The sequence below is a fragment of the Mirounga angustirostris genome, unplaced genomic scaffold, assembly GCF_029215605.1.
Source record: "Mirounga angustirostris isolate CCGP_5_RB_7025 unplaced genomic scaffold, mMirAng1.0.hap1 SCAF_17, whole genome shotgun sequence".
NCBI lineage: Eukaryota > Metazoa > Chordata > Mammalia > Carnivora > Phocidae > Mirounga > Mirounga angustirostris.
Window position 1 is genome coordinate 54,773,095 of NW_026991725.1, and position 14,761 is coordinate 54,787,855.

The 14,761-nt window shown below is 46.1% G+C and overlaps 3 protein-coding genes across 9 annotated transcripts in view; 1 reads left to right on the forward strand and 2 right to left on the reverse strand.

The window, feature by feature from the left end:
• Positions 1–3,247, reverse strand: part of TTC19 (tetratricopeptide repeat domain 19) — a 28,373-nt gene extending 25,126 nt beyond the window's left edge. Inside the window, exons 1-4 of the mRNA XM_064582719.1 lie at positions 3,008–3,247; positions 2,789–2,922; positions 843–953; positions 325–363 (exon numbers count right to left, since the gene is read on the reverse strand). Of these exons, the coding sequence (XP_064438789.1) occupies positions 325–363; positions 843–953; positions 2,789–2,922; positions 3,008–3,191 (468 nt within the window). The 5' untranslated portion in view covers positions 3,192–3,247. The remainder of the gene's footprint in view (positions 1–324; positions 364–842; positions 954–2,788; positions 2,923–3,007) is intronic.
• The window catches only part of ZSWIM7 (zinc finger SWIM-type containing 7), a 21,711-nt gene continuing 6,950 nt past the window's right edge, over positions 1–14,761 (forward strand). For 2 of the 7 annotated variants that reach the window (XR_010408545.1, XR_010408544.1), the window contains exons 1-6: positions 3,321–3,536; positions 5,895–5,916; positions 7,629–7,731; positions 12,037–12,207; positions 13,459–13,578; positions 13,716–14,440. Coding sequence is in view for 4 of the 7 variants with exons in the window: in XM_064582720.1 (XP_064438790.1) it covers positions 3,446–3,536; positions 5,895–5,916; positions 7,629–7,731; positions 12,037–12,207; positions 13,459–13,578; positions 13,716–13,730 (522 nt within the window). In the remaining 3 variants the exon portion in view is untranslated. Of the gene's footprint in view, positions 133–3,320; positions 3,537–5,894; positions 5,917–7,628; positions 7,732–9,575; positions 9,808–12,036; positions 12,208–13,458; positions 13,579–13,715; positions 14,669–14,761 lie in introns of those variants that run through there. The other 5 variants (XR_010408546.1, XM_064582722.1, XM_064582720.1 and 2 more) reach the window with 5 other exon arrangements.
• ADORA2B (adenosine A2b receptor) overlaps positions 9,803–14,761 on the reverse strand; it is a 26,663-nt gene continuing 21,704 nt past the window's right edge. Inside the window, exons 3-4 of the transcript XR_010408542.1 lie at positions 10,495–10,617; positions 9,803–10,149 (exon numbers count right to left, since the gene is read on the reverse strand). The gene's annotated coding sequence lies outside the window, so the exon portion shown is untranslated. The remainder of the gene's footprint in view (positions 10,150–10,494; positions 10,618–14,761) is intronic.

Sequence of the window (14,761 nt, forward strand, 5' to 3'; positions counted from 1 at the left end):
AAGGAAGCTGCCTGCCTGCCCTTTCCCTCCTCTGCATCCTTCCTGGAGGCTGGGAGTGAGCTAGCTCACCAATGCAGACGAGAACACATCTTAGAAGGAACTCAGGCCTGTGGACCACTTCATGGAACAGAGGTATCTACCATTCTTCAGTGCATAGCTAACTCTGGAATAATGCATTAAAAGAAATACACCTTCTTGTTTGAGTCACTCTATTTTGGGGTCTCTTTGTTACAGCAGCTGAGCTTGTACCCTTACTAATAAGAGTTCTCTGGAAGCTAGTCCTTCACAAATTCAAAATACCACAAAGTGGTTTTACTTACTTACATTTTCAAGTTGACCCCGTATAAATGCTAAGTTGGCCATCTGAAAGGAAATTACAAATTGTTTTTCAGTTTAGAGCACTGCATTCTACTTACTTCAAAACCCTTAAGCTAATGACCTTCTTTTACTTTTACCCTCTAAACTAAAAAAAAAAAAAAAAAAACAGTTCAAAGAGAAAGGTATTTAATTTGCTAAAATCAAAGCACAGCAATAGTGTATGTAAATAGTTGCACAATCTTTGCTGATGACAAACCAAATCTAGATCCAATCATCACTGAAAAAAACAAATACTAATGACATTTATTTTTGGTGTGAGATTTAGACTTCATATAAGTGAAGAGTAATAAAATGTTAGTACCCAAGGGTAATAAAAATTGAAACCAAAAGAAAACGTAGTAAAAACAAAAACGAAAGAGCTTTACAACATCCTGAAAGTCAGGAGCATAAATCAGGAGAGCGAACAACCCTTCTCTTGCATCCACCCTTCATCATCAGTGGCTCAGATTGGTTAGAAGAGTTACCAAATCATAAGTGTAAGTGATGGCCTTCCTGTTATCACTCTGATAGGCAAGACGAAGAGCGTCATGTAAAATTAGCTCAGCCTCTTCTGGCTCATCTTTCATGATGCTCAACTGAAAAGAGAAAACAAAGAAAGGAATAGAGAACGAAATGTAAAGAAAGCAGATGTATGTGCTACCAGACTGAAGGGATATGGCCATACATCCCAAAACACAGAAGACAGCTATCCATTCATTTGTCAAATATTTATTGAATTCCAACTATGCACCAGACTTTATGTCTACAATGGTGACAAGGAGGTCAGCTTCCCTTGCAGCTATGTGCAGCCACATGGCAAAGTTCTGGCCAACAGATACAGACACCAGGAATGTAAGCAATTTTTGCATCCTATTTTATAAGGAAGCTGCTTGCCCTACATCCTCTTCTTCCCTTCCTACAGGCTGGAAATAACCCTGTAGGACAAATAAGCTTAAAAACAGCTGATATAAACTATTGAAGAAAAGTAACGGGAAGGAACAATAAGGGGTCCCCTCTAAATGGGAATCAGAGAACCCTTCCCGAGGAAGTGACAGTTAAACTGAGGTAGGAAGGATGAGAAAGAGTCAACCAGGAATTATGGGGAATAATGACCCAGAGAGTAGGGGATGAACAGAGGCCCTATAGGCCGAAGAGAACAGTCTTCAAGAACCATTCAAGAAATGAAAGGAAACACATGTGAAGGGGAGACAGCGAGCCAGAGGATTACTGCTAAATGGGTGGGCAAGGCAGGGTGGTGTAGGTTATGTAGGGTCTTGCAGGCCATGGTAAGGGGTTTGGATTTTATAATAAATATAGTGGGAAGTCATTCAAAGTTTTTAGGCAAAGAGAATACAATCTAATTTACATTTTTTAACTCAAATATTCTTTTAAGATTTATTTATTTTTAGAGAGAGAGAGTGTGCATGAGGGGGGTCCTCAAGCAGACTCCCCATCGAGCAGGGAGCCGGAAGTGGGGCTCAAACTCACAATCCTGAGATCATGACCTGAGCTGAAATCAAGTCGGAGGCTTAACCAACTGAGCCACCCAGGCGCCCCCCAATTTACATTTAAAAAAAAAAAAATGAATTCAGGCTGCTGCATGAAGAGTGGGGCAACAGGGCAGGCAAGACTACCAGACGGCAGGCTGTGGCAATGTGGCCAGGAGGACAGCAGAGGACAAAGAAAAGGGCAGATTTCAGAAACACTTTGGATTTGCTGGCAACAGGGGCTGTTGCTGGTCTGGAAGTGTACTGAGAGGCAGTGGTAAGGTACCCTCAGGTTTTAAGAATGACTAGGTTGCCAGGCTGAAAAGCTGGGTGGACAGTAGCAAAGAGAAGATGGTGGAGGAACGTGCTGGGGAGGCCTCTGCGATCAACAGTCAGGTCTGAGGGGCAGGTGAGGCCTCAGAGTGGGGAGGGCATGTTAGTGGCACACGGCAGCACGAGAATATAAATCTGGATGTCGTGAGCCCCGAGGCGGTAGCGAGCCCAATGGCAGGGACGAGATAACCTGAGGAGGACAAAACAGAAAAGACTGTGCACAAAAGGAAGACTTTAGAAAGAACAGAACCAACACTCAAGTGCATTTTCTGGGCGCTCCATACGTGCCCAATTCTCGATGCCAGCCCCTTCGGCGTGGCTGGCTCCCTGATAAAAACAACTACATTTCCGCTAATTTTGCTTGGATGAAAGAGCGATGCCCGTGGTGCCACCTCCATCTGCACTGGGGACTGCAGCGGTTTGACTGCAGGCTCTGGAGTCTGACAAGCCTGGATGGATGCCAACACCGCCCCCCCCCACCCCCCACCATGACCCATCGAATTCCGGGCAATTCTATCCCCGGAGCCCCGGTCCAGTCTTCGGGAAACTGGAGCGAGCACTGCGCACCCCGGGGGCCAACGACCAGGCCTCGATCGAAAAGGCCGCCTCACCTTGGCTCGCTTCAGCAGCTGGATGATCTCGGCCTCGGCCTCGTCCGCCGCGCCCTCGGCGGCGGCCCCGCCCGCTCCCTGCCGCTCCTCCTCCTGCTCCTCTGCCGCAGCGGGCCTCGAGAACCAGGCGAGCGCTGCGGGAAGGGGCTCTGAGGTCACCGGGCCCGGCCCGCGCCCCGCTCCCCGCCCGGCCGGCCCCGCCCGGCCCGCGCCCCTCACCTGCCAGCAGCGGCAGCAGGCCCGGGCCTCCGCCGCGCGGCGCGACTCGGGATGCCGGCACCCCCACCTCAGGCGCCCGGCCTCCTGCCGGCCCCGGGAGCAGGCGCACCGAGCAGGCCCGGCACCGCCGCCCCGCGGCCCGCAGAAGGCCTCGGCCCAGGCTCGGGCTCAGGAGCCGGTACATGCTCGCGCGGCGTCCTCGGCGCACTGCAGGCCCGGCCGGGTCCCAGGACGCCCCGCCCCCAGCGCCGAGCGCCCACCGGATTGGTCGGGCCGCGAGGTGGGAGGAGGCGTCGTCGTGGCCGCCCGCATGCGCGTGACGCGCGCCGACGTCACTTCGCCTCGCCCCGCCCCCGGCCGGCGGCGGGAATTCTCCCTAGAGCCGTCGGAGCGTCGCACCTGCGGGGCTTTCGGGGGAGGCTGAAGGCCTGGGACGCCATGGCCTTCGCCTTGCCCGGAGTCACGTTGCCCGCTGTCGTCGAGGAGCTCCTGAGCGAGATGGCCGCGGCGGTGCAGGAGAACGCGCGAAGTACGGGCCGGAGGGCGTGCGTAGCTGCGCTGTGGGCGGTGGACCTGGCCCGGCCGGGCAGGGAGGCGAGAGGCGGAGCCTGAGGGGCGCCGGGTTGGGGGCGCTGCCCCCGCGCTCTTCGTCCTGGCTTCTCCAAGCTTTTATCCCCTGTGGTTCTATTCCCAAACCCCAGTTCTTAAGAAAAAAAAAAAAAGGAAAGAAAAGAAAAGAAGGAAAAGGAAAGCCCGATTTGTTTAGGGAGCAGCGCGGTGGTTCCCTGCAGGCCGGCGGGGCAGCAGGGACAGAAGTGCTGGGCGCTGCCACGAAACCCCTGAGAAGGGACCTGGGCCAGGAGGGCAGAAGGCACGGGAGCTTGCGCGCACGTACGGGGAGGTGAAGTTCTTAATTATTATTAAGCTTGCTTGCAGTCTTTTTCTTCCCCCTCAAAATCCTAACTCTAACATTAATCCTCGTGCACGCTGTGTGCATCAGATAAATATTTTGGAACCCGAAAACCAAATGCATACGCAGTGACTGGAGTAAATAGGGATATCGTGAAAGTAACTGTTACTTCTCTGACCAGCAGAGGATGCTCTGTGACTGTGTTTACCAAAAATCACCCAGGTGATCTCAAGATGTGCTCAGGGCATTAAAGATGATAGTTCTAATCAGAATGCATTGACCAATTGGAACTACTCAACCAGTGTAAAAAACGGCCTCTTAATAGCAGTGCACAGCTCAAAACTGCCGCTTTTTCACTTGGACGGCTTTTGTTTTAAAAGGACTGCACTTTGAAAGGGTTTATCTTGAGTTACTGTATTTATCCATACTGACGTAAGCATGGTAGGTATGTTTAAAAGATTAGGCCAGGCAGGTATTCAAATATGTTGGGATCCCCAAAAGGATGGGGGGAAAAAAAAATCTGTTCGCTCAAACACTGGTTGCCAAAAGTGGGCTCTGTCTGAATTAATCCATATACTGTGACCACTGCCATTGATTCGTGTTTATTTCCAGCAGAACCGTTTCCTGCTATTTTAAAATATGTGTTCTACATAGTAATGCACTATTCCTGATCTCTGTGCTTCAGTGATAATATTTTTAGATCAAGATTCTGAGTTTACACTTGTGATGATGATGTGATATCTCATCACAGCTGGGCCACGTAGGAAGCTGTGGTTGCTTCTCCTCTCCTGCATAACTTTTTGTTTTCCCTGGAATTACAACTGTTGTGGTTGTGTTTTTTTAGTTTTCTATGTATGTATCCCTAATTCAACCTCAAACTCTTCACCAGTGTTCTAAATCTCTACTCCATATGTTCAGATGAGTGAGATGTTGTCTCAGTTTCATTCTTCCGTGGAAATCTCTCCTAGAGCCTAGACTTGCTCTAATACGGACTCACTGCTCTCCTAGCTATTTCCTGAGATCTTCCTTCACCATTATTATCTTAGGAATTCCCTTTGCCTGTGTTGAGCGGTATGTTTATCTATAATTTCCTTTTTCTGGGTTTACTATCTTATTTTATAGAGCACATTCTCCAGTAGCTTCCTGAAGAAGAGTATATGAGGTATACTTTTTGAAGCTTTACATGTCTAAAAAGTTTTTTCTAACCTCACCGTTAAATGATAGCTTGGCTAGGTAGTGAATTATACGTTGGAAATAGTATTTCTTCAGACATCCGGAAGCCTTATTCCACTACCATCTATCTCCTTAAACTTACTTTAAAAGACTCTATTATTGGGCGCCTGGGTGGCTCAGTTGGTTAAGCGACTGCCTTCGGCTCAGGTCATGATCCTGGAGTCCCGGGATCGAGTCCCACATCGGGCTCCCTGCTCAGCAGGGAGTCTGCTTCTCCCTCTGACCCTCTTCCCTCTCGTGCTCTCTGTCTCTCATTCTCTCTCTCGCAAATAAATAAATAAAATGTTAAAAAAAAAAAAAAGACTCTATTATTTTAACCCCCCCTGCTTCATCCCCATCTCCAAAGCAATCTGGTGCCATCAGTTTCTGAGGGTTGTAGGGGTAAGAGGGTACTGGATTTTGGAGTACAAATGAGGTTATTGCTTGGCTCTCTCCATTGCTAGCTTAGGATTCAGTTTCCTCAGGTCTTGTAAATTATTTTCCAGTGTATCTTAGCTGTTGTTTCTCCCTGTCCTTTCATCCTGGGGAATTTATGCTTTTTAAAATAATCCTTTTATTATTGTTTAGTGGAGTATTTGGAAGGAGTAAAATCAGATGCATAGACTTAATTTACCATCTTACACAAAAATCTTCTTGGTTAAAGTCTTCTAAAGATTTTTTCTATGGCAAAAATCTTTAAAAAAAGATTTTGTCTATGGCCACTGGTTTAACATGATTAACTTTCTTCCCATTTGTGTTTTACAGTTCCTGATGAGCATCTGTCATCGTAAGTATATATCCTGTTGTAATCGGGTTTTTTTTTTTTTAACCATTAATGTATCTTTTTTAAAGATTTTATTTATTTAGAGAGCTGGGGGAGGGGCAGAGAGAGAGGGAAAGAGAGAATCCCAAGTAGACTCCATACTGGGTGTAGAGCCTGACACAGGACTGGATCCCACCACCCTGAGATCATGACCTGAGCCAAAACCAGGAGTTGGGATGCTTAACCGACTGAGCCACCCAGGCACCTCAACCATTAATGTGTTTTAAAAGCCAGATCCTTTCAACAGCTCTTGGTTTTTAAAAATACTCTTACTAAACTAAGAACAGTGTTTTCTTGACATGATTGTTAAAAATCTGTCCAAAGCCAATACCATTCTTGACAGTACAAGGTATTCTTGTGTTGTCCTATTTGCCACTTTTGTTTAACATTGTTCTAGTGGGGCGCGCCTGGGTGGCTCAGTCAGCTAAGCGTCTGCCTTCAGCTTGGGGCCTTGATCTCAGGGTCCTGGCTCCCTGCTCACTGGGGAGTCTGCTTCTCCCTCTGCCTCTACTCATGCTCTCTCAAATAAATAAATAAATAAATAAATAAAATCTTTAAAAAAAAATGTTCTTGGAAAAAAGAGAAAACATGAAAAGCATCAACAATCATACCACCCAGTGATAATCACTGTTACAGTTTGGTTTATTGCCTTCTTTTTTTTTTTTAATTAAATATTTTATCTTGAGATATTGTGGGTTTTCTTAAAAGTTTTTTAACATGATTGAGAGTTTCTAAATACCTAATTATGTGCCCAGCCTTTCTCACTTATCATAAGAATTTTCCCACATACCAGATTTTTTTCTGATCTATCATTTAAAGGTGGATAGCCTTTATTACTAATACAGAAAGTACAAATAAGTACCCGTCAGGTGGTAAACATGAAAATCTCTGATAATATTGGTATTGGTTAGGATATGGGGAAAACAGAACTCTCATACAGTGCTGGTGGGACTGTGGTTTCCACTGTGGAAGGCTATTAACAATGCCTATTAAAGTTGAAAAATGTACACATCCTAAGGCTCAGCAATTCTACGTATGTAACCAGGAAGAATTCTCATGTGCATTAAGGGACATGTACGGGGATAAGTGAGTATTCTTTATAATGTAAAATAGAGACAATCAGACCACCTATCAGGGTACCTAAAAAATAAAATGTATGTACATCTTATGTATGTATGTAATAAAATGTTAGTCAAAAAATAAATTAAAAAATACATATATCAACATGCATCATTTTCAAAAGCACATTAAATAGAAAAAACCAAGTTGCCAAAAAAACCTACAATGTATCTTTTTAGGTTCTAAAACTTAGGAAACAAGAGCAGATGTATGTATGTATATGCGTGTGTATGCGTGTGTGCTGTGTATACATGTTCAGTGTACTTTGTCTAATATAAAAACATTAACAGGAAGGAGACCAAATGCATGCAGTTGCCTCAGGGATGAAAGGAAGTTGGGAAGAACAGGAAGCACTATGATATGTAAAGAGGGCTTTTTCTGGAAACATGTTAACATTCTGGCGGGGGGGGGAGTTGATTACATGGGGTTTTGCTATATTATCTTTTTTTCCAAATTAAAATGAATTTTTAAAAAAAGTGCCAGTGGTGATCCTCTGGGTTAAGTTCCTGAGGTGACTGAAAGCAGGCAGTCTGATCTGAAGCCTCTCTGTTTCCCAGGCTGAAGTTCATCTTCGGCTCATCCGCCATCCAGGCCTTGGACCTCGTGGACCGACAGTCCATCACCTTAATCTCATCGCCCAGTGGGAGGCGTGTTTACCAGGTAGAAATCTAGAGGTGGGGATGATCTCAACAAGGAACCCCCTTAGGACAAAATGTTTTCGTGAGTCCCAATATTTCCTGGGCTACTGAAAAGTAAATGACCCAACTTCATAAAATCAGTGTGTTAGTAATTAAAATAAGTCCAATAAGACCTCTTAACCCTACCTAGTAGCAATGTATAGAACCAGCAATGATGTGGAGAGGCTGTTTTCTCAAGTCTAATGGCGTATAGTTGATTTTTGCTTCCCTGTGTTTGATAACAAGCACTTTCCCCCCCAAAACTGTGTTGACACTTTCACCTTGTTCATTATCTCTTGCCTACAAACAAAAGCCAAAATGCATTTTGAGGTCCTTCTGCAAGCTCAGATTCATCCATCAGAAGTGATCTTTCAAAACTGTTGTCAGGAAGTATTTGTTAAGGGTCAGACTATGCTGAAGGCAGGTTGTCTACTTGGACTTTAGTTTTGCCTTCTAGAATTTAAGATACGTAGATCTGTAAAGTAATAGCCTCTTATCAGACTCTGAAAGATTCAAATTTCCGTGTGTTGATAATTCCCACAAAAGCCCAACCAGGTATTTATCTTGCAGGAAACTGAGATGCAGAAACGTAAACTCACATCTGGCAGTTAGGATTTCTAACTCCTGTCCCACACTGCCTCTCTATAAACAGTGGGCCACACTGCAACCCATTCCCACTCCCCCGCACCCCAATGTAGCTATATGAGACAAGGGTAAGTGCCATGGGATTGAGGGAGGGGAATCTTGTGAATGAAATAAAAATACTGGCAATGTTCTCCCAAAATTTTGAGTCTGGGGGCACCTGGGTGGCTCAGTCGGTAGAGGGCATGACTCCTGATCTCGAGGCCCAAGTTGGATGTAGAGATTACTTGAAAATAAAATCTTAAAAAATAGTAAGATTTCCTTAAAAAATGTGTGTATGTGTGTATCTGTCTTGGAAGGAGTAAAGAAGCCATCAGCTCTAGTATGTAATCTAGGTCTTGCTGAAGACCAGGAAGGGGGAAGTTTTTCAGCATTTGAATTCTGGTTTATTTATGATGAACATCTCAGAGCTGAGACCATGTCAATTAATTTCTAGTGAGGGAGCAAAGCCTACTATTGTATTTACTTAAAAGAAGCTACCTATTAGAATTTTGTCAGGGCACACTTACAGATTAATAATCAAAGCTATTAAATGATGTTGTACCTGACGAGGTATTTCCATTTTACTTCTTAGTGTTTTTATTTGGCGTTTCTATGTAGCTAAAATACCCGGAACAAGACGGGCCTTTGAGTTTTTCCCACATCTTTTAGTTTCAGATTTTTTGTCTCCATTCCAGTGTTAGCATGACACTTGACATGTACGAACAGACTTCACACTGCCCTCCAATTCTAAGATCTAGTCATTAGTTAAAATCTTAAAAGATTTTGTTTGAAATATTTCAATTCTTGTTGACTTTTTGTTTCTCCCAAGATTGCCACTTGTTTAACTTTCATGATTCCCATCCTGTATTATATTACATTGCTTTATTCGTCATAAAAATGCAAACTTCCTAGTACTGTGACTTCCAACTTGGACTTTGAATTAAATGAGGCTGTAGAAATCTTACATACACCCTCAGATTAACCTTACTGGTCTCACTGTATACCACTGTAGTCCAAATTTGGCTTAAGTCAGAGGTTCTCTGAGATGGTAAAAGTTGAGTCAGACACTGTCTGATACTCCACTGGTCATCTTTCCATAGGTCAGCCTTCTGATACTGTTACTGTCTTCCAGGGACAGTGGTGATTACTCCAAAGTCATCACTGTGCTGTCGTCACCCGAGTCGCTTTTCTGTAAACTTTCTGGGTTCACCTAGAAAGAGGGATGCATCAGTCAGGAGAGGCTAAGCCATGCTGTGGCAGCAATGACCCCCGAATGTCAAAGACTTACAGAGTTTTATGTCTCATTCATGCTTCACATCCATCCAGAGTCGATTACCACTCTACTCCAGGACATCTTCATTCAGGGATCCCAGCTGGCGTAGCAGCCTTTCTCTGGAATATTGTGGATCTCACAGCAGAGAGAAAAGAGGATGTGGTCTGTACCGATTTGTAATGTTTCTGCTCGGCTACTCACATTTTCCTGGCTAAAGCAGCTCACATAGCCAGCCAGTAGTTAATAGGGCAGGAATGTATAATCTTCTTTCAGAGGCACCGAGCACAGGCAATAAATAATACAGTTGAGCACTGGGACGGCTCCTGGGAGGCTGGCAGCAACCATAAAATAAAACTGTGCTTGCGAGTGGATGACCATCCAGGTGGGTCACTCTCCTTAGTACCCAACCGGAACCACAGACTTCCTCCGAGGGAGGCTCATCCGAGTCTACTCATGGGGCTGCGTTTCCTCTTTCCCAGATGTTTCTTTTTTAAAAGCTCTCTCCTGGGGATAAACATTGCAGACTGTGAGTGGGAGAAGTGGGGGCAGTTCCTGGGGGGCGGGGGGGGGGGGGGAGTCATTTTTCCACTGAAGGCTGAAGCCACTGACTTAGAGGATCCCTGAGGTCAATTTCCAGTGGTAATCATTTCTAACTCAGATTTTTGCCTGATTATTGGGTTCATTAGTCATCCGATGGCTGGATAAGGAAGAAGCAAATTCACAATTTACTATCTCTTGACAGTATTTACTGCCTCAGGCGGTTGAACATTGTACTTTTAGTCTTGTCCAGCCCCTGACAGGATCAGGCAAGGGAGCCTCTGTAGAAACTCTTCCCCCTCCCTAAGTCACCTGGCATTGATTCAGCGTAGTCCAGAGTCTTCTCATGGATTGGGGACCCACAAAAAGAAGGAACCGGAGAACGATTCAAGTCAGTGTAGAATTCCAGAGGCTTATGCCTGCTTAAATTTAAATCTAGAGAGAAGAGGTAGAGGAAAGGAAGAAATCTTAACGTTTTATTCATTGGTAATGGTTTGGAGACCCAAGAATCGTTCACGTCACTGCTGGGTATTGGGTTTTTCCCAGGATTAAGTGGAAGACCGTGTGCTTTCAGACTGTTGTCAGTTTGACAAACAAGCACAATGCTGGAACACTGCTCTTTTGTTGCGGCCTTCCCTGTTGCTTCATTTTTTTTTTTTTATGATTTTATTTATTTGACAGAGAGACAGCGAGAGAGGGAACACGAACAGGGGGAGTGGGAGAGGGAGAAGCAGGCTTGCCGCCGAGCAGGGAACCCAATGCGGGGCTCGATCCCAGGACCCTGGGATCATGACCTGAGCCGAAGGCAGACGCTTAAGACTGAGCCACCCAGGCGCCCCTGTTGCTTCATTCTTTGTTGGGGAGAAAGACAGAAGAATCTCAGGAGTGCTGACTTTTTTTTTTTTTTAAGTCTGGCCTTTTCATTTCAGTTGCCATCTCAGAGCCTGAAACTAATTTGAAAGCCCTGTGGCAAATTCCTAAGTGGCAGGTCATGGTAAAATGCCCCTCAAGATGTTTCTACTTCCTTGGATACTGATTTTACACTCCTCGTTTGGAAATTAAAGCCAGGAATGAAGCCCCAGACATTTTTGGTTTGGGGTGCTTGGCGGTAGAGAGACGTCAACAAGTGATTTCTCCGACAAGTTTGTCCATTCATGCCACAGACACATCAGAATTTCCCTGTACGCCTGTCTCCTTTTTGTCCCCCAACTACCAACAAGGCGATTTGTTCCTGGACTAGGCCTCTTAACCAGCCCCTCAAGTATCTATATCCTCCTTCCATCCTGCTGGATGAATAGGCAGCTCTAGGCGTGCCTCATTCAGAGACCTGCACCCTGTGCAGCTGAGTCATCCCTCAGCAAGATTCTTTGCTTTATTTATTCTCCCTGCTCTCAAATGTTTTTTAAGAGCCCTTTCCTTCTTCTGAAGACCCGTCTTCCTACCTCACTGCTTGACTCTTTACCTGTGTTCACACTTTAAGTGTGTGGTGGAAGCTTTAGAAATGCACACACCCATTGTGAAACACCAAAGTTTAAGAAACCCCACGATAAGTGTGTCCGAGGAGACCTTTCCCCTCCACCTCTTTCTAGGCAGCCCATGGAGTGGGCTCTCTAAATTGCTAGGGGGAGGATGGTTTAGCTAGTCTGAAAGTCCAGTTTCCTTGAATGAAGCCCTCGAGGACAGAGCCCCGAGGAGGAGGGGAGAGTCTGCACTTTTGGGTCACATGTTACTGCAGTTCTTCCCAGTGCGATTTGCAGGGCAACCCTGAATCCTCGGATGGATAAATTCAAGGGAAGGAGGCTGTTTTCCAGCACGCCTTTCGAAGTCTGATCTCATCTCTCCTTTTCTTTCTAGGTACTGGGAAGTTCTGGTAAAACATACACATGCCTGGCTTCTTGTCATTACTGTTCCTGTCCTGCCTTTGCCTTCTCGGTGCTGCGGAAGAGTGACAGCCTCCTGGTGAGGACAAGGGAGGCTCTTCCCACTCCAGTCAGATTAGCAAATTCTTGGCCCTTACCGCGTGGCGTAAGCATTATACAAAATGGGAATTTTTACTGTATGTCGAAACAAATAGTTTACTGTCCTTGATTGCAGTTAGTCATCTCTTTTGGGTTTACCCTCCCAAGATGCAGTGTCATTTTTAGATCTATATCCATTACCCGATTTTTTATTTATTTTTTATTTTATTTAAAAGGTCACTGATGAAGCCTTATGGAGGGCAACAAAGTAATCTCGAAATGATTTTTCGAGTTGGCTCTGGGGAATTAGAGGGCCCAATAAAAATATGAGCTAAACTGATTGTTGGCAACTTTGCGGATCCCCTAACTCCAGCTATGAGGTGTTTCTTCCCACTGCCCGTAAGACAGCCTGGCATTAGCCATGCCAGCCTTGAACGTGGGGCAGGAGAGCACAGGGAGACTTTTGCCCATTTCACGGGTGCCCAGAGCATCAAGCAGGAGCAAGCCATACTCCCATAACTCCTTATTTCAGACGAGAAAGCACTACCCACCCGAGAGCAGGTAGCTATTTTATAAGACTTGCCAAGGAAAATTACAGTACCCGCTCCATTCTTCCTCTCATACTGTTAACTTGGTAAACATCTTGGGAACGGGGGTGGCTGGTTGGATATCTCGTTGTTAAAAGACCACCTTCACAGCTGACGTGTCATGAGTGTGTTTTACCTGTGAAATGACAGGATTAAACTTCGGGCCCCTTCAGTATCTAAAGCTGAGCATGTTCTGGGACAGAAGGTCCAGCATGTCCCCAGAGGTGTGTACGGGCCTCTATGGGAGGGTTCTGCAACCCACCCGTGGGACAGCACGGTGGTTAAGGGAGCAGCCCGCAGACTCAGCGCGTGGGTAAAATGGGGACAAGACCTGTCCTCGTGGGGTAGCTGACAGATTTCAGTGAGATCATCTGTGAGAAGCACTGAGCAACATGGTAGGTCAAGGAATGTCCGCCATCGCTGTGAAGGGTGTTCTGAAGGCTGGAGGAAAGCAGAGCTGAAGACGAAAATGAGGGGCCTGTCTTGGTTTGCACGGTGGGTTATAAACCCTGTGTCAGCTGGGTCTAAATGGCTTCCCAAAACAGGCAAAGTAAAACTTTCTTCATCCCCTCGGATTTCTAGAAAGAATACATCGTGTCATCTTCAACTGCGGTTTTTAGGCAGTGAGTCCATAACGTGTGCGCCCCACTCCTTTCCTAGTAAATGTAGCAAGAGGTCTTGGTCAGCTTCAGCCCTGCCCATCTCTAACGGGTTTGTGTTTTGTGTTCCAGTGCAAGCATCTCTTGGCGGTTTATCTTAGTCAGGTAATGAGAACCTGTCGGCAGCTGAAGGTCTCTGACAAGCAACTGACTGACATATTATTGGTGAAGAAGAAACAAGAAGCGCAAAAGGTATAGACTGAGCATCGTTCTCTTTCAAGATAGAGAAGTCCCACCCAGAAAAACATTTAACCTACCAAGGTTCACCTGGAGGAGAGGTGAAATAGATCTTCTGGAGACTTCTCGTCAACTATCCCTTTTCCCTCCAGGACAAGAGACTATGAGTTGCAAGCCAGGATGTGCGTATACTTTGAAGGTCTACAGTTTCTCCTGAAAAATCTGAGCCAGCCTCTGAGCCCCATGGGTCAGTTTCCTGGATGAATCAAGCATTTGACCCAAAGCCTAGTACCGTGTCCTGTGCGCTGTTAGATTTTTTTTTTAAAGATTTTATTTATTTATTTGAAAGAGAGAGCACAAGCAGGGTGGAGGGGCAGAAGGAGAAGCAGACTCCCTGCCGAGCAGGGAGCCTGACGTGGGACTTGACCTCAGGACCCCGGGATCACGACCTGAGCTGAAGGCAGACACTTAACCCACTGAGCCACCCAGGTGCCCAGTTAGATTCTTAAGTTACTGAAGTACTAGTAATTTTTAAGAGGTTGGAATAGTAGACGAAACTGGTCAGATGAAGTTTAGATGAGTAAGTGTGACTTCCTTTCCTGGGATCCAGGAGGTTCCCTGCAGCAACAGAAGATCAGCGAGCGCAGAGATGTGGCTGAAGAGCATCCAGCATAGAAAGACCTCGGGGTTCTTGCCTCAGTGAGCTGCAGCCAGTCTGTGGAGCTGGTGCCAGGAAAGCTCACACAGCCTGCAGCGTTAGAAAGGTGGTGTCGAAAACAAGGAAAGAGCGGTGGTCATGCCCTGCGTGCACTGCGGGGCTTTATAACAAGCCAAAGGAAGGAAAATGAGCCTGCGTGCAGCCCAGGAGAACTTCTTAGTAAGTATAGCTGCTCCCAGCCAGAGTAGGAGCCTGGAGGGCCAGGAATGCTCTGGCGCCACCGGGGCTCATAAATCTGCAGTGTCCTCACGGGGATACTGCAGAAGGCAATGCAGCAGCGAACAAACAGATGAAACAGATTTTACAGCCCGGGCAACGCCCAGCCCCGGGCCCCTGGAAACCTGCGGCCCAGCGCGTGAACACGGTTCAGGGCGCCGGTGGCACCGTGGTCCCTGCTGGGCAGAGCCTTTTGTTGCCACAGATAAAACCTGTTAAGACTCGACTCCTTGGGAAACTTGAGCTGGGTATAAACTTCTCTTT